The sequence below is a fragment of the Gekko japonicus genome, unplaced genomic scaffold, assembly GCF_001447785.1.
Source record: "Gekko japonicus isolate JY-2015 unplaced genomic scaffold, Gekko_japonicus_V1.1 scaffold238, whole genome shotgun sequence".
Lineage (NCBI taxonomy): Eukaryota > Metazoa > Chordata > Lepidosauria > Squamata > Gekkonidae > Gekko > Gekko japonicus.
This window is the reverse complement of record NW_015161411.1, coordinates 447225-465668: the sequence shown is the minus strand read 5'-3', so window position 1 is coordinate 465668 and position 18444 is coordinate 447225. Positions and strand designations below refer to the sequence as shown.

Genomic DNA, 18444 nt, shown 5'->3' with positions numbered 1-18444 from the left:
AGGTTCAGTCCCCGGCATCTCCAGTTAAAAGGGACCAGGCAGGAGGTGATGGGAAAGACCTCGGCCTGAGACCCTGGAGAGCTGTAAAGAGGGGCCGTGGCTCAGTGGAAGAGCCTCTGCCTGGCATGCAGAAGGTCCCAGGTTCAGTCCCCGGCATCTCCAGTTAAAAGGACCAGGCAGGAGGTGATGGGAAAGACCTCCGCCTGAGACCCTGGAAAGCTGTAAAGAGGGGCTGTGGCTCAGTGGAAGAACCACATGAAGCTGCTGCATACTGAATCAGAGCATCAGTCCATCAGGGTCAGTATTGTCTACTCAGACTGGCAGCAGCTCTCCAGGGCCTCAGGCTGAGGTCCCAAGTTCAATCCCTGGCATCTCCAGTTAAAAGGACCAGGCAGGAGGTGATGGGAAAGACCTCAGCCTGAGGCCCTGGAGAGCTGCTGCCAGTCTGAGTAGACAATACTGACCCTGATGGACTGATGCTCTGATTCAGTATGTAGCAGCTTCATGTGTTCATGGCTTACAATGGCACTGCTTATCTATCAAGGGCGAATGGGCCTTCCCTGGTTTAACAGCACCGACAAATCTTTAGGCCCCACAACAGGCACCCTGTGAGGTAGGTGGGGCTGACAGAGAGCTCTGACAGAAACTACTCTTTTTCAAGAACAGCTCTTATTAGAACTATGTCTTGCCCAAGGTCATCCAGCCAGGTGCACGTGGAGGCATGGGGAACCAGTTCTCCCAGATTAGAGTCCGCGCACTTAACCACTACACAAAACAGGCTCTAGATTAAGAACATAAGAGAAGCCAATCCTGGATCAGGCCAATGGCCCACCCAGTCCAACACTCTGTGTCACACAGTGGCCAGAAATACCAGGTGCCACCAGGAGGTCCAGCAGTGGGGTCAGGACACTAGAAGCACTTCCATTGTTGCCCCCCCCCAAGCACCAAGAATACGGAGCATCCCTTGCCCCAGACTGAGAGTTCCTATAAGAACTCCAGAAGCCCTTCCACTGTGCCCCGCCTGAACCAAGAATATAGAGCATCAGTGCCCCAGACAGAGTGTTCCATCTCTACTTTGTGGCTAATATGATGGACCTCTGCTCCATATAAGAGCGTAAAAGAAGCCCTGTTGGATCAGGCCAGTGGCCCATCCAGCCCAACACTCTGTGTCACACAGTGGCCAAAACCCAGGTACCATCAGGAGGTCCACCAGTGGGGCCAGAACTCCAGAAGCCCTGCCCCAGACAGAGTGTTTCATCTGTAAGGTAAAGGTAAAGGTTCCCTTGCTCGAAAGCCAGTCGAGTCCGACTCTAGGGTTGCGGTGCTCATCTCCGTTTTCAAAGCCGAAGAGCCAGCGCTGTCCGAAGACGTTTCCGTGGTCATGTGGCCGGCATGACTAAACACGGAACGCTGTTACCTTCCCACCAAAGTGGTATGTATTTATCTACTTGCAATTTCTTGCTTTTGGTTGGCAGGAGTTGGAACTAGAGATGGGAGCTCACTCCATCATGCGGCACCTGGGTCTCGAACTGCTGAATTACTGACCTTCCACAGCCTGCAGTTCAGCGTCTTAACCACTTGAGCCACCACAGTTCCTTGTAGCTGTACCTTGTGGCTAATAGCCACTCATGGACCTCTGTTCCATATAAGAAAAGAAGAGAAGCCGTGTTGGATCAGGCCAATGGCCCATCCAGTCCCACACTCTGTGTCACACAGCGGCTAAAACCCAGGTGCCCTCAGGAGGTCCACAAGCCTGACCAGAAGAACTCCAGAAGCCCTCCCACTGTGAGACCCCAAGCACTAAGAATACAGAGCATCACTACCCCAGACCACCTGCTGGCTCCTATCATCGGGCACAGCTTGGCCCTCCAGTTAGTTCATGCATTCTCTCGTGTTACCAAATGTACAGAAAAAACAATGTGATCCCTTGAGCATTCGCTGTGTGCCCCATTTTGTGTGTGTATATTTGTGCATACACCCAGTATGAGCTTATGGCACGAGATACTCTAGTTTGCGCAAATGTGTGTAGCTATATCAGGACCACAGGTAGGCTGGAAAGTGAGTGTGCCGCCTATGTGAAGCGTTGTGTCATGTACGTGTCTGTATGTGTTCTGAAAAGTGTGAAGAACTGTGAGGGCTTCCCCATTAGTTTCACTGCGAGTTCAGCCCAGCATGCACACAAAGATGGGAACAAAATGCAATTTAACAAGGGTAAGTACCAAGTTCCACATCTGGGTAACAAGAATGAGGGACACACATACTGGATGGAGGAGACACTTCTGGGGAGCAGTGTGTGTGAACAAGATCTTGGGGTACAGCTAGACCATAAGTTAAATATGAGCTGCCAATGTGATGCAGCAACAAAAAAGGCCAATGCAATCTTGGGCTGTATCAACAGAGGCACCACATCCAACTCACAAGATGTGATAGTTCTGCTGTACACTGCATCGGTCAGGCCACACCTGGAGCATTGTGTGCAGTTCTGGAGGCCTCACTTCAAAAAGGATGTGGACAGAATGGAGCGGGTGCAGAGGAGCGCGACGAGGATGATCGGGGGCCTGGAGGCCGAGACCTACGAGGAAAGGCTGAGGGACTTGGGAATGGTCAGTCTGGAGAAGAGGAGGTTGAGGGGGGACATCAGACTCGTAGCTACAGTGGGGCATTTCGAGGCCTGGCCCCCTGACTTCCATCCAGCCGCCAGCGTCAGTGCCCCCCCATAGCTAGCAATCCAAAACAGTCCAGTGGCACCTTTAAGACCAAGTTTTATTCAGGTACAAGCTCTCCCTCCTCTGTGAGGCCAGATCTGCACGTTACCCCCCCCAATAGCTAGCAATCCAAAACAGTCCAGTGGAGCCTGATCGGTGGGTGTTGCCTTCTGACACACTTCCGGTGATGTCAGGGGGTGTGGCATGTGCAAACGAGTTATGCTAACGAGTTATGCTAATGAGCTCCTGCACCTCTTTTTCTACGAAATGACCCCTGGATGGATGTATACACATCGATGGCAGTTGGGGTCTTGTGTGCGGGCAGGAATGGGATGGGATGCATGTGCTCAATAGAGGAGGGAGAGCAGAGATGGGGAAAGGAATGGAGGTCTGTGGTTGGGTCTGCCTGGCATGCAGAAGGTCCCAGGTTCAAGTCATTACATCTCCAGTTGGAAGGATCAGATAGTAGATGACGTGGAAGACCTCCGCCTGAGACCCCGGAGAGCTGGAGCTAGTCTGAGTGGACAACAATTACCTCGATGGACCAAGTGTTTGAAACAGTATAATGTGTTCAGCCATGCCCGAATGCTCCGTGATCCACATGCGACAATACTCCCTAGGTTGTTCATCCGCACACACAGCCAGTGTGGTGGAGTGATTAGAAAACTGGACTAGCACCCGGGAGATCCAGACCCGGAGGCTGGATGACCATCTTTCGGGTACGTTGTAGGGCTCTCTTTTGGCTATGCGCCTGCAGAGTGCAGGGGGTTGGGACTGTTGTAAAATAGTCAAAAGTGTTTAATACTTAAGACTATCGATGGATCTTGCTCTATTGGAAAGAAGAGATTTCTTTGCTTTTAAAAACCTTTATTTCTAAGGGTAAAAGGTATACGGGATTACTACAAATTAACATAACACTAACAGCTACATTTTCTAAGCTGCCTATAGTCAACACTAGCACACAGATAATGGAGAATCTCTCCTTCTTCTTGACCCCTAGAAAGGAAGTCACCTGAAACAAACGACCAATCTGTATCACAACAGAAGCTACTTTTCCCGGGCTAATTCCTTATTGGCTCAGTGCCAGGTATCCCTTCCAGGTCAGTCTAAACAATAGCAATACTAGGCAAACACGTTAACCCTATAATGACTGAATTGTCAGACCTTGTAAACACATACATTTCCAACAGGGACGAGATGACCTGCAAGGTCCCTTCCAACTCTGACATTGATTCTATGATTCAAATCTCCACTCAAACAGGAAGCTCACTGGGTGACCTCGGGCCTCTCAGTTTATTATGTATTTATTTATTCGTTTCGATTTAGATCCCGCCTTGCCAGGGCAAGCGGGCTCAAACTCTCTCTGCTACCCCGCAGGGTTGTTGTGAGAGCAACCAGGAGGAGCGGATCCAGATCTGCTGCTCAGGGTTCTTTGGAGGACGGACGGGAGAGACACAGAGAGAGGCGAGTGTCAGAGGGGTGGTTATGTTGATCTGCCAATGCCATAGAAGAGCAAGGCTGGAGTCCAGTCGCACTGCAGAGACCAGAGATTTTCGGGGTGCGGACTTTCCAGAGTCAAAGATGCCCCCGTCACATATCTGATGAACGGAGATTTCAGGACATATCCTGGAAATCCTGTTGGTGTCTGAAGTGCTACTCCCGACTTTATGCAGAGAGTAAGTAAAATGTGGAGTTTGCTGCCAGAGAATGTAGTGATGGGCACAGGAATAAACAGCTTTCAGAGGGGGTTAGAGAGATTCATGGAGGATAACTCTATCAGTGGCTACTAGCTGTGGTGACTGAGGGAAACCTCCACATTCAGAGGCAGTCAACCTCTGAATCCCAGAGCCAGGAGGCAACATCAGGGGAAGGCCTTGGCCTCTAGGCCCTGTTGTTGGCCCTCCAGAGGAACTGGTTGAACACTGTATGAGAGAGACAGGATGCTGGACTAGATGGAGCCACTGGTCGATCCAGCAGGGCTCTTTTGATGTTCTTATGAAGGCCTCGGCCGCTCTGCCCTGTTGTTGGCCATCCAGAGGAACTGGTTGGCCACTGTATGAGAGAGACAGGATGCTGAACTAGATGGACTATTGGTCTGATCCAGCAGGGCTCTTCTGATGTTCTTATGAAGGCCTCGGCCTCTCTGTCCTGTTGGTGGCCCTCCAGAGGAACTGCTTGGCCACTGTATGAGAGAGACAGGATGCTGGACTAGATGGACTATTGGTCTGATCCAGCAGGGCTGTTCTTAAGTTCTCATGAAGACCTCGGCCTGTCTGCCCTGTTGTTGACCCTCCAGAGTTGGCCACTGTGTGAGTCAGGATACTGGACTAAATGGACCACTGGTCTGATCCAGCAGGGCTCTTCTGATGTTCTTATGAAGGCTTCGGCCTCTGTGCTCTGCTGTTGGCCCTCTAGAAGAACTGCTTGGCCACTGTATGAGAGAGACAGGATGCAGGACTGGATGGACCACTGGTCTGATCCAGGAGGGCTCTTGTGATGTTTTCATGAAGGTCTCAGTCTCTATGCCCTGTTGTTGGCCCTCCAGAGGAGCTAGTTGGCCACTGTATGAGAGAGAGAGGATGCTGGACTAGAGGGACCACTGGTCTGATCCAGCTGGGCTCTTCTGATGTTCTTATGAAGGCCTCGGCCTCTATGCCCTGTTGGTGGGCATCCAGAGGAACCGGGTGGCCACTGTGTGAGACAGGATGCTGGACTTGATGGACCACTGGTCTGATCCAGCAGGGCTCTTCTTGTGTTCTTATGAAGGCCTCTGCCTCTGTGCCCTGTTGTTGGCCCTCCAGAGGAACTGGCTGTCCCCTGTGTGAGACAGGAGGCTGGACTGGAGGGACCACTGGTCCGATCCAGCAGGGCTCTTCTGAGGTTCTTATGAGTTGGCAGTCCTCCCTTCCCAGCCTGTGTAGATGTGAAACTTCATCGGCTAGCAGTGCCAGGCAGCTCCCAGGTGACTGAGGCGCAGAGTTGGGGGGGGGCGGGCTTCTCCTCGCCCCCTCTCCCTCCCAGCCGCCGCTATCAGAGAATGCAGCCCCTTATCTGGCATTCCAGAGCCCGGGAGGCAGAGGGTACAGCGACTCGGCTAATTATGGGCATTTCTCTCGCCTCCTTCCCTGGCCCTCCCCCCTCGACTCATCACGGAGGCATCCTCGCAGGCCCTCCGAATGACCCGTCCCAGTCCAGAGCTGCCACCATCCCCGGGGGCCATGTCTTCCGTCAGCTCTTCGTCCAGCTTTCGCTCTGAGCGCATCAGCACCTACAGCCCTGCGGAGACCCGTTTCGAACCCCTGCTGGACCCTCCGCACGGGATCTTTGGCTCCGGGCGGCCACGGGAGTCCTACGGGTACTCAGGTGAGCATTCCAAGGAGGCTGGGCCCGTTTCTCCTTTCTGGCTTAGGATCGGGTCTGATTTGGGTGTTGCCCAGAAAACAGTTTGCTGCTCTTTTGGAGTCTCCCATAGGTTGAGGGGGCATCCCCGAATGAATGGCCAATGGCTGAGCATCGAGTTGCCAGACTGCAGGAGGCACCTGGAGATCTTCCACTGTTGCAATTGCTCTGCAGACAATCTTCCGTACCCCTGGAGAAAATGGCTGCTTTGGACAGTGAAGAAGAAGAAGAAGAAGAAGAAGAAGAAGAAGAGGAAGAAGAAGAAGGAGAAGGAGAGGAAGAAGAAGAGGAAGAAGAAGAAGAAGAAGAGGGAGGAGGAGGAGGAGGAGGAGGAGGAGGAGATTGGATTTATCCCCCGCCCTTCACTACCCAAAGGAGTCTCAGAGCGTCTTACAACCTCCTTCCCCTTCCCCTCCCCACAACAGACACCCTGTGAGGTGGGTGGGGCTGAGAGAGCTCTGACAGAAACTGCTCTTTTTCAAGGACAGCTCTGACAGAACTGTGGCTTGCCCAAGGTCATCCATCAGCTGCAAGTGGGGGAATCAAACCCGGCTCTCCCAGATTAGAGTCTGCGCACTTAACCACTACACCAAACTGGCTCTAGCATTATACCCTCCCCTCCCTAGGCTCCACACCCCAAAATATCCAGGTATTTTCCAACCAAGAGCTGGCAACCAGGCAGAGCTAACCCCGGGTCCCTTGGGGCTGGAGAATTCTAGGCAGTCCTACTCAGAAGTAAGCCCCACATTATTGACTGGGGCTTATTCCCAGGAAAGGGGCTTGCAGTTACAACACTGTGGCAAAGGGGATCTTTAAGAGAAGAGCCCAGCAGGATCAAACCCAGTCGTAGGTTGCCAACTCTGGGCTGGAAAATCCCTGGAGATTTGGGGGTGGACCCTGGGGGGGTATGGGGAGGAGAGGGGACTTCTGCTAGGCACAATGCCATGGAGTCCACCCTCCAAAGCAGTCATTTCCTCCAGGGGGAACTGGTCCCTGTCATCTAAAGAGCCATTGGAATACTGGGAGATCTCCAGGTCCCACCCAAAGGTTGGCAACCCAACCCAGGACTTACTAGCCCCCCCCCTGCAATGTGGCCAGTCCGACACTTCTGGGTTACAGGCAGATTCTACCTTCCACACCAGGCTACAAAGTCATGGACCCTGCTGTACGCTCTAAAATCTGTTGCTTAAGGGTGTACTGCCACTGATTACGGAGGTTCTATTCAGCAGCGATGAAGACTGATGACAGAGCGGCGTACTTGTCCAGTGGCTTTCTAACACCACCAAAGGCAGTGATTAAACAGGAGAGCCAGTTTGGTGTATTGGTTAGGAGCACAGACTCTAATCTGGGAGTGCCGGGTTTGATTCTCCACTCCTCCCCATGCAGCCAGCTTGGTGACCTTGAGTCAATCACAAGTTGTCTCAGAGCTGTTCTCTCAAGTGCAATTCTCGAGAGAGCTCTCTCAGCCCCACCTACCTGATGGGGTGTCTGTTGTGGGGAGGGGAAGGGAAAGGAGATTGTAAGCCGCTCTGAGACTCTGAGTGAAGGGTGGGGGACAAATCCAGTCCTCTTCCTCTTCTTCACCTGGGGGCCACTCCCCTTCATAAGAGTGCAGTTTGTCACGCTGGAGAGGGAAAGGGTACCGTTGTGCAGAAATTGCTTCCTATGCAGCTGTTAAAGCACAGGCCCAGGAACCTAGGGTTGCCATCTCCAGGTTGGGACAATTCCTGGAGATCTGGGTGTGAAACCTGGAGAGGGCAGAGTTTGACAAGGGGCGGGGCCTCAGCAGGGAATAGTGCTACGGAGGCCACCCTCTGAAACAGCCATTTTCTCCAGGTGAATTGATTTTTGTAGTCTATTGTAATGCTGGGAGATCTCAAATCCCACCTGGAGGTTGGCAACCCTACTTTCCCAGTGTCCTCTTGGTATAGTGGTGAAGAGTGGCAGATTCTAATCTGGAGAACCGGGTTTGATTCCCCATGCCTCCACATGCAGCTGCCGGTGTGACCTTGGGTCAGTCACAAGTTCTCTCAGAGCTGTTCTCTCAGGAGCAGCTCTCTAAGAGCTCTCTCAGCCCCACCGACCTCACAGGGTGTCTGTTGTGGGGAGAGGATAGGAAGGTGATTTTAAGCCACTCCGAGACTCCTTCGGGTAGTGAAAGGCGGGGTATAAATCCAATCTCCTCCTCCTCCCTCCGCTTCCTCCTCTGGGTGGGGAAATATTTGGATATTTTTGGGAGTGGGGAAGGGAGGGACTTCGGCAGGGTACAACACCCAGAGAGCCTATCCTCCAAAGCAGCCTTTCACTCCAGGGGAAACTGATCTCTACAGTCTGAAGATCAGTTGCAATTCTGGGAGATCTCCAGTCCTTGTCTGGAGGTTGGCGACCCATGTTCCTTCTAAGCTGTATTTATGAGCGGCTGCTTCTCAACACGGGAAGCCCTGCTCAGCAGCGACCCCGATCGGTGAAGGGTCTTGTACTTCCCATTGCCCGTTTTAAGACGACAGCAGTTATCTTCCAAGCGGGATGTGCGTTCCCTCTAAGCCGAGTGAGTGTGAGCCAGCTCACGGTTTTTTAGCCTCCGGCTCACACATTTCTATCTTGGCTCAGGAAGGGACGGCTCCCGAGCCAACTAACTGACGCAGCAGCCAAATCGCTCGCTCGCAACTTTTAATGCCAGTGGCTCACAGAGTAGGATTTTTGCTCACAGGACTCCACAGCTTAGAGGGAGCATTGATTTTAAGCTCTTGTCAAGAAAACAAAAGCCAGGGCGGTGTAGTGGTTAAGAGCAGTGTTCCCACTAAGCTGAGTGAGTGTGAGCCAGCTCACAGTTTTTTTAGCCTCCAGCTCACACATTTCTGTCTTGGCTCAGGAAGGAGGGCTCCAGAGCAGTGTTCCCTCTAAGCTGAGTTAGTGTGAGCCAGCTCACAGTTTTTTTAGCCTCCAGCTCACACATTTCTGTCTTGGCTCAGGAAGGAGGGCTCCAGAGCAGTGTTCTCTCTAAGCTGAGTTAGTGTGAGCTAGCTCACAGTTTATTAGCCTCCGGCTCACACATTTCTGTCTTAGCTCAGGAAGGGACGGCTCCGGAGCAAACTAATTGACGCAGCAGCCAAATGGCTCGCTCACAACTTTAATGCCGGGAGCTCACAAAGTAGGATTTTTGCTCACAAGACTCCGCAGCATAGAGGGAGCATTGCTCCAGAGCCAACTGATTGATGCAGCAGCCAAATCGCTCGCTCACAACTTTTAATGCCAGTGGCTCACAGACTAGGATTTTTGCTCACAAGACTCCACAGCTTAGAGGGAGCATTGGATGTGGACTGCTCCACTCAGTAAGGGGGGGGGAATGAGTGGGAGAGTTGTTGATGGCAACCCTGAATCCCCCTGCGTCCTCTTCCCCCGTCTGCCTCTCCCCCGTGCAGGCCCCCCTCCGTCAGTGCACCCCTCCACCCTGGGGAGCAGCAACGTGGTGGCCAGCGGGGACAAGTACCAGGTCCTGGCCGACGTCAGCCAGTTTGAGCCCCACGACATCGTGGTGACCACCTACAACTACTGTATCGTCATCCAGGCCGAGAAGGTGAGAGGAGCCAGGCCGAGTTGGGTGGGGTTTTGCATTCGGAGGAATCTGCCCTCCCCACGGTTCAGCCACGTGGCAGCAAGAACGATCGTTTTCAGCACTGTGTCTGACTCCCTGGTTCTCATTCATTGCCTCGTGCTCAGTGCTGAAAGGCCCTCACGTGGGTGGCCCAGGCTAGGCCTGATCTCGTCAGGCCTCGGAAGCTAGGAAGGGTCAGGCCTGGTTAGTCCTTGGATGGGAGACCACCCAGGGAGGTCCAGGGTTGCTCTGCAGAGGCAGGCAATGGCCAGCCACCTTCGTCAAGTTAAAGCAGGCTCAGTCCTAGTTAGTCCTTGGATGGGAGACAACCAAGGGAAGTCCAGGGTTGCTACGCAGAGGGCAAACCACCTCCATCAAGTTAAGCAGGGTCAGCCTTGGTTAGTCCTTGGATGGAAGACCACCATGGAAAGTCCAGGGTTGCTATGCAGAGGCAGGCAATGGACAACCACCTCTGTCAAGCTAAGCAGGGTCAGCCTTGGTTAGTCCTTGGATGGGAGACCACCAAGGAAGTCCAGGGTTGCTACGCAGAGGCAGACAAGGGCAAACCAGCTCCGTCAAGCTAAGCAGGCTCAGTCCTAGTTAGTCCTTGGATGGGAGACGACCAAGGGAAGTCCAGGGTTGCTACGCAGAGGGCAAACCACCTCCATCAAGTTAAGCAGGGTCAGCCTTGGTTAGTCCTTGGATGGGAGACCACCAAGGAAGTCCAGGGTTGCTCTGCAGAGGCAGACAAGGGCAAACCAGCTCCGTCAAGCTAAGCAGGCTCAGTCCTAGTTAGTCCTTGGATGGGAGACGACCAAGGGAAGTCCAGGGTTGCTACGCAGAGGGCAAACCACCTCCATCAAGTTAAGCAGGGTCAGCCTTGGTTAGTCCTTGGATGGGAGACCACCAAGGAAGTCCAGGGTTGCTCTGCAGAGGCAGACAAGGGCAAACCAGCTCCGTCAAGCTAAGCAGGCTCAGTCCTAGTTAGTCCTTGGATGGGAGACGACCAAGGGAAGTCCAGGGTTGCTACGCAGAGGGCAAACCACCTCCATCAAGTTAAGCAGGGTCAGCCTTGGTTAGTCCTTGGATGGGAGACCACCAAGGAAGTCCAGGGTTGCTCTGCAGAGGCAGACAAGGGCAAACCAGCTCCGTCAAGCTAAGCAGGCTCAGTCCTAGTTAGTCCTTGGATGGGAGACGACCAAGGGAAGTCCAGGGTTGCTACGCAGAGGGCAAACCACCTCCATCAAGTTAAGCAGGGTCAGCCTTGGTTAGTCCTTGGATGGGAGACCACCAAGGAAGTCCAGGGTTGCTCTGCAGAGGCAGACAAGGGCAAACCAGCTCCGTCAAGCTAAGCAGGCTCAGTCCTAGTTAGTCCTTGGATGGGAGACGACCAAGGGAAGTCCAGGGTTGCTACGCAGAGGGCAAACCACCTCCATCAAGTTAAGCAGGGTCAGCCTTGGTTAGTCCTTGGATGGGAGACCACCATGGAAAGTCCAGGGTTGCTACGCAGAGGGCAAACCACCTCCATCAAGTTAAGCAGGGTCAGCCTTGGTTAGTCCTTGGATGGGAGACCACCAAGGAAGTCCAGGGTTGCTCTGCAGAGGCAGACAAGGGCAAACCAGCTCCGTCAAGCTAAGCAGGCTCAGTCCTAGTTAGTCCTTGGATGGGAGACGACCAAGGGAAGTCCAGGGTTGCTACGCAGAGGGCAAACCACCTCCATCAAGTTAAGCAGGGTCAGCCTTGGTTAGTCCTTGGATGGGAGACCACCATGGAAAGTCCAGGGTTGCTACGCAGAGGGCAAACCACCTCCATCAAGTTAAGCAGGGTCAGCCTTGGTTAGTCCTTGGATGGGAGACCACCAAGGAAGTCCAGGGTTGCTCTGCAGAGGCAGACAAGGGCAAACCAGCTCCGTCAAGCTAAGCAGGCTCAGTCCTAGTTAGTCCTTGGATGGGAGACGACCAAGGGAAGTCCAGGGTTGCTACGCAGAGGGCAAACCACCTCCATCAAGTTAAGCAGGGTCAGCCTTGGTTAGTCCTTGGATGGGAGACCACCATGGAAAGTCCAGGGTTGCTACGCAGAGGGCAAACCACCTCCATCAAGTTAAGCAGGGTCAGCCTTGGTTAGTCCTTGGATGGGAGACCACCATGGAAAGTCCAGGGTTGCTACGCAGAGGGCAAACCACCTCCATCAAGTTAAGCAGGGTCAGCCTTGGTTAGTCCTTGGATGGGAGACCACCAAGGAAGTCCAGGGTTGCTCTGCAGAGGCAGACAAGGGCAAACCAGCTCCGTCAAGCTAAGCAGGCTCAGTCCTAGTTAGTCCTTGGATGGGAGACGACCAAGGGAAGTCCAGGGTTGCTACGCAGAGGGCAAACCACCTCCATCAAGTTAAGCAGGGTCAGCCTTGGTTAGTCCTTGGATGGGAGACCACCATGGAAAGTCCAGGGTTGCTACGCAGAGGGCAAACCACCTCCATCAAGTTAAGCAGGGTCAGCCTTGGTTAGTCCTTGGATGGGAGACGACCAAGGGAAGTCCAGGGTTGCTACGCAGAGGGCAAACCACCTCCATCAAGTTAAGCAGGGTCAGCCTTGGTTAGTCCTTGGATGGGAGACCACCAAGGAAGTCCAGGGTTGCTCTGCAGAGGCAGACAAGGGCAAACCAGCTCCGTCAAGCTAAGCAGGCTCAGTCCTAGTTAGTCCTTGGATGGGAGACGACCAAGGGAAGTCCAGGGTTGCTACGCAGAGGGCAAACCACCTCCATCAAGTTAAGCAGGGTCAGCCTTGGTTAGTCCTTGGATGGGAGACGACCAAGGGAAGTCCAGGGTTGCTACGCAGAGGGCAAACCACCTCCATCAAGTTAAGCAGGGTCAGCCTTGGTTAGTCCTTGGATGGGAGACCACCAAGGAAGTCCAGGGTTGCTCTGCAGAGGCAGACAAGGGCAAACCAGCTCCGTCAGGCTAAGCAGGCTCAGTCCTAGTTAGTCCTTGGATGGGAGACCAGCCAGGAAAGTCCAGGGTTGCTACGCAGAGGTGGGCAGTGGCAAACCACCTGTCAGGCTAAGCTGGGTCAGGCGTGGTTAGTCCTTGGATGGGAGATAGGGTTGCCAAATGGTACTCACCTCCTTGGCGGGGGACTCCTGGGGACCTCCTGGTGCGAGCGCAAAGCACGCGCGCAACATATCGACGTCACCCGGATGTGATGTCGCACGCTGGGGGCGAGGCCACAGCCATTTGAGGGGAAAACATCCGGGTGACGTGCACGCAGGGGTGGGGTTTCCCCCGGGGGCCGATTCTGTCGCGTCAGAAATCGGGCCGCCAAAGCGGGGGATTCCCCGCCCCCCGGCCCCATTTGGCAACCCTAATGGGAGACCACCCAGGAAAGTCCAGGGTTGCTATGCAGAGGCAGACAAGGGCAAACCAAGAGTCAGTCCTAGTTAGTTCTTGGACGGGAGACCACCAAGGAAGTCCAGGGTTGCTACGCAGAGGCAGGCAAGGGAAAACCACCTCTGAACATCTCTTGCCTTGAAAGCCCTCCAGGGTCACCATGCCAGCTTCCACCTGACAGCACTTTTCACCACCGCGAAGGGCGGAGACGTCCGCTCCGTGTGGATGTACAGCGCACAGTGGGCCGGGAAAGGGAGGTTTCAACCGCCTCTCCCGTTTTTCCTGCCGCAGTTCCCGCCTCCTCCGCAGAGGCTTCCCTCCCAAGCGTTACAAACGTGCAAAAACTCTATGTTAGAATTTTAAGTCAGGTTGATCTATGGCTGATGGGAAATGCAGAAGAGAGAGAGAGAAGGATTGCAAAAAAGAAGAAGAAAGAAACACATTCCTATGCAGGGCTCTTTTGGTAGAAAAAGCCCAGCAGGAACTCATTAGCATAATAGGCCACACCCAACAGCAGAAACTCATTAGCATATGAGGCCACACCCCTGACAGCACAGCTCATTAGCACATTAGGCTGCACCCCCATGCAGGGGTCGTTTCGTAGAAAAAGAGCTAGGGGAACTCATTAGCATAACTCATTAGCGTATGCCACACCCCTGACATCACCGGAAGTGTGTCATAAGGCCACAAACCCCGCCCCCAACGGTCCTGGCCGCCGCCGCTGGCCTTGCAGCTCCACTGCTGAGCCCCACGAAGGCCCTCCCTGGGCCCCAGGCAGGCAGGGGTGGGGAGAGGCAGGGAGGAAGCAACTTACCCTCCCTCTTCTCCTGCCTCCTCCTGGCTGAATGAGGGCCAGAAGCAGAGCGGCCGGAAGCAGGGGGCGGGGCTTCATCATGTGCCCCCCCGTACCTCACCCGGGGGAACTGCGATCCCCCGCGATCCCCCCCGAAATGACCTCTGCCCTCATGTTACCAGAAGTGTGGTTATCACGCCAAACCCACCTTTTGCTTGTTATTCTGTTTACCTTGTTTGTTGTCAAAACCCAGGGCTTTTTGCATGTTAGGCCACACAAATGGGTGTGTGCTGGTGGGGGGGGCCTATTATGCTAATGGGTTCCTGCTGGGCGTGGCCAACTCGGGAGCCAGCCGGAACTCCGTTCCTGTGCGTTCCTGCCCCAAAATAGACCTGAGTCTATGTCTGCTTGCCTTGCAGGTGGCGGAAGACGGCACCGTTTCGAACACCTTCACCCATAAGTGCCAGCTCCCGGCAGACATGGACCCCCTGTCGATCAGCTGCGCCCTGAACAACTCTGGCATGTTGGTCATCACCGCCAAGCGGCGAGCCCTGACGCCACCCCCTCTCTACCGCAGTGAAGTCAAGCTCTAAGATGACCCCCTCCCCCTTCTCCCACACAGCAGAGCCCTTTGCCCTCACACCCCCTAACTTGGAGTGGAGATGGGTGACCCAGAAACTGTTTCTCAAGCTGGTGGGTGGCGCTCATTAACAGCACATTCCATCGTGCTCAACTGAGGCACACTGGATTAGACCAATAGTCCCTCTAGTCCAGCCTCCTGTCTCATCCAGTGGCCAAACAGTTTCTCTGGAGGGCCAACAACAGGGCAGAGAGGCCGAGGCCTTCATAAGAACATTAAAAGAGCCCTGCTGGATCAGACCAACCATCCCTCTAGTCCAGCATCCTGTCTCACACAGTGGCCAACCAGCTCCTCTGGAGGGCCAAAAACAGGGCAGAGAGGCTGAGGCCTTCATAAGAACATCAAAAGAGCCCTGCTGGATCAGACCAACCGTCCCTCTAGTCCAGCATCCTGTCTCACACAGTGGCCAACCAGCTCCTCTGGTGGGAGGGCCGACAACAGGACCTAGAGGCCGAGGCCTTCATAAGAACATCTTAAGAGTCCTGCTGGATCAGACCAGTGGTCCCTTTAGTTCAGCATCCTGTCTCACACAGGGGCCAACCAGTTCCTCCGGAGGGCGAACAACAGGGCAGGGAGGCTGAAGCCTTCATAAGAACATCAGAAGAGCCCTGCTGGATCAGACCAGTGGTCTAGTCCAGCCTCCTGTCTCACACAGTGGCCAGCCAGTTCCTCTGGAGGGAGGGCCAACAACAGGGCCTAGAGGCCGAGGCCTTCATAAGAACATCTTAAGAGCCCTGCTGGATCGGACCAGTGGTCCCTCTAGTTCAGCCTCCTGTCTCATCCAGTGGCCAACCAGTTCCTCTGGAGGGCCAACAACAGGGCAGAGAGGCCGAGGCCTCTGTAATAACCTCAGAAGAGCCCTGCTGGATCAGACCAGCAGTTCATCTAGTCCAGCCTCCTGTCTCACACAGCAGCCAACCAGTTCCTCCCGATGCCCAACCATAGAAGCTGAGGCTTTCCTCTGATGTTGCCTCCTGGCTCTGGGATTCAGAGGATTAGTGCCTTGAATGTGGAGGTTCCCCTCAGTCCCCATGGCTAGTAGCCATTGATAGGCTTGTCCTCCATGAATCTATCTAATCCCCCCTTTAATGCTGTTTATTCCTGTGGCCATCACGACCTCCTCTGGCAGCGCATTCCACATTTTAGTCACTCTCTTTGTGAAGTAGTATTTCCTTTGGTCTATTCTGAACCTACTGCCCATGAGCTTCATTGGATGCCCTTGAGTTCTCGTATTTGGGGCGAGGGAGAAAAAGTCCTCTTGGTCAACTCTCTCCACCCAATGTGTAATTTATAAACTTCTATCGTGACCCCCCCCCATCACTTCTTTTCTAAACTGAAAAGTCCCAGACTCTCCAGCGTTTTCTCAGAGGGAAGGTGCTCCAACCCCCAAATCATCTCGGTTGCCCTCCTCGGCACTTTCCCCAGCTCTGCAAGGTCCTTTTTGAGAGACGGGGACCAGCACTCTACACAGTGTTTCAAATGAGGCCGCACCAGAGATCTATAATACAGGGGCATTACAATATCAGCTGTTTTATTTCCATTTGTCTTGCTGCTGAGATAGAGGCAGTTGCATTAAATGGACTCAGGGCGGGTTCAAGGTGGCTTATCAGCCCAAGTGAGATGTATCCTTTTGCTGCTGGGCCCGTAACCTGGCTGGCAACATCCTGGGCTCAGCTGGTGACGCTGGTCACTGCCCATGCTGCTGGTGGCTGGGAGTGAGCTGAGCCCCCTGGGTGGATTGGGACCATCCTCTTCACACCATCCCAAGCAGCGTTCCCTCTGAGCTGAGTTAGCGTGAGCCAACTCACAGTTTTTTAGCCTCCGCTCACACATTGTCTTGGCTCAGGAAGGAGGGCCCCAGAGCAAACTGATTCATGCCGTAGCCCAATCGCTCACTCACAACTTTAATGCCAGTAGCTCACAAAGTAGGATTTTGGCTCACAAGACTCCACAGCTTAGAGGGAGCATTGCACTGGAAACGAGAGAGCTCTTTTGAGGACTGCCCTTGAGAGAACAGCTCTGAGAGCACTAGTGACTGACCCAGAGTCACACCAGCAGCTGCATGTGGAAGAGCGAGAACCAGTGTTCCCTCTGAGCTGAGTTAGTGTGAGCTAGCTCACAATTTCTTAGCCTCTGGCTTGCACATTTTTGTCTTAGCCCAGGAAGGAGGGCTCCAGAGCAAGCTAATTGATGCAGTAGCCAAACTGCTCGCTCACAGCTTTAATGTCAGTAGCTCACAAAGTAGGATTTTTGCTCACAAGACCCCACCGCTTAGAGGGAGCACTGGTCCCAAGCGGTTCTTTGGTGGCCTATTGATTTACCTAAATAATATGTCCCCACCTTTTCTCTGCAACGGGGACCCAAAACGGTTTATGTTGTTCTCTCCTTCTCCTCCTCAGAAGTTCCCCTTTTGTCAAATCTTTAAAAAGAGCTTTCCCCAGGCCTGCATACGGACCAGCAGCAAAATGTACTGGTAATGTTTAGCGTCGGACCTGGGTTTGAATCTCTGCTCTGCTGTGGGGCTTGTTGGGTGACCGGCCCGAGGTTACCCAACAAGCAGACAGTTCAAACCAGGGCCCTAATTCGACAGTCTAAGCCAGGGGTCCCCAACCTTTTTGAGACTGTGGGCTCCTTTGGAATTCTGACACAGGGTGGTGGGTAAGGCCGATGCTCCCTCTAAGCTGTGGAGTCTTGTGAGCAAAAACTCTACTTTGTGAGCCGCCGGCATTAAAGTTGTGAGCGAGCGATTTGGCTGCTGCCTAAATCACGTTGCTCTGGAGCCATCCTTCCTGAGCTGAGACAAAAAGTTGTGAGCCAGAGGCTAAAAAACCGTGAGCTAGCTCACACTAACTCAGCTTAGAGGGAACACTGGACCGTGCAATCACAAAATGTCTGCCGCAGGAGGTGGAGCCAAGCACGAAATGGACCTTGTGGGAGGCGGGGACACATACACTCCTTCTTTGGAGGTTTTAGTTCTTGTGGCTCTCTCTTACACGCCCAGGGAAATGTTGATTGCCACTTTGGGGTCAGGATGCAATATTTCTACAGGCTGGTTTGGCTGGAGATCTTGGAGGGTTTTTTTTGTCATCTTCTGGGCATGGAACAGGGGTCACTGGGTGTGTGTGGGGGAAGGTATTTGTGAATTATCTGCGTTGTGCAGGGGGTTGGACTAGATGACCTTGGAGGTACCTTCCAACTCTATATTGCTATGATTCTGCATAGGAAGACCAAGTGCAGGGGATAAATGCAGTATTTTTTTTAAATACACTGATAAGGAGGAGTGTGAGAGAGAGTAAAACCAACACTGCATTGGCAGCTGCACTGGCAAAGAGGAGTGCGAGAGAGAATTAAAAACCACACTGCGTTGGTAGCTGCTGCCAAAACAGTGTTATTTTCATCTGCACGGCCAATCAGATCTCCAGTCGCCAATCAGAAGCCTGGATGGGCAAAAAGCCTCACCTGCTCCCCCTTCTTCTAAAAACACTCGGCGGGTGCCCGGAAACGTACCACTGGGTGCCCTGCCCTGCTGCCCGCGGGCACCACGTTGGGGACCCCTGCTCTAACCACCACACCACACCCCGCCGCCTGTCCGAATGCACGCATGCCATTCTTGTGAGTAGTGTTCCCTCTAAGCTGAGTGAGTGTGAGCCAGCTCACAGTTTTTTAGCCTCCGGCTCACACATTTTTGCCTTCGCTCAGGAAGGAGGGCTCCAGAGCAGACTAATTTATGTAGCAGCCCAATCGCTCGCTCACAACTTTAATGCCGGGAGCTCACAAAGTAGAATTTTTGCTCACATGACTCCACAGCTTAGAGGGAACACTGCTTGTGAGTATATCAGGCCCGGGGAAAAGCTCTTCTTCAAAATCTCGGTAGCTTTGGCAGCCGAGGAGGTGGACTTTGGCGAAACGCCTCGTCAGATCCCGCCTGCGGAGA

The 18444-nt window shown here is 53.6% G+C and overlaps 1 protein-coding gene across 1 annotated transcript; it reads left to right on the top strand.

Annotated features, from left to right (window-relative positions):
* Positions 1–5923: 5923 nt before the first annotated feature.
* LOC107123578 (heat shock protein beta-7-like) lies at positions 5924–14463 on the top strand. The gene is made up of 3 exons (XM_015426832.1): positions 5924–6068; positions 9527–9681; positions 14290–14463. Exons 1-3 carry the CDS (start codon positions 5924–5926, stop codon positions 14461–14463), a joined length of 474 nt encoding a protein of 157 aa, XP_015282318.1.
* The last annotated feature ends 3981 nt before the right edge of the window (positions 14464–18444 follow it).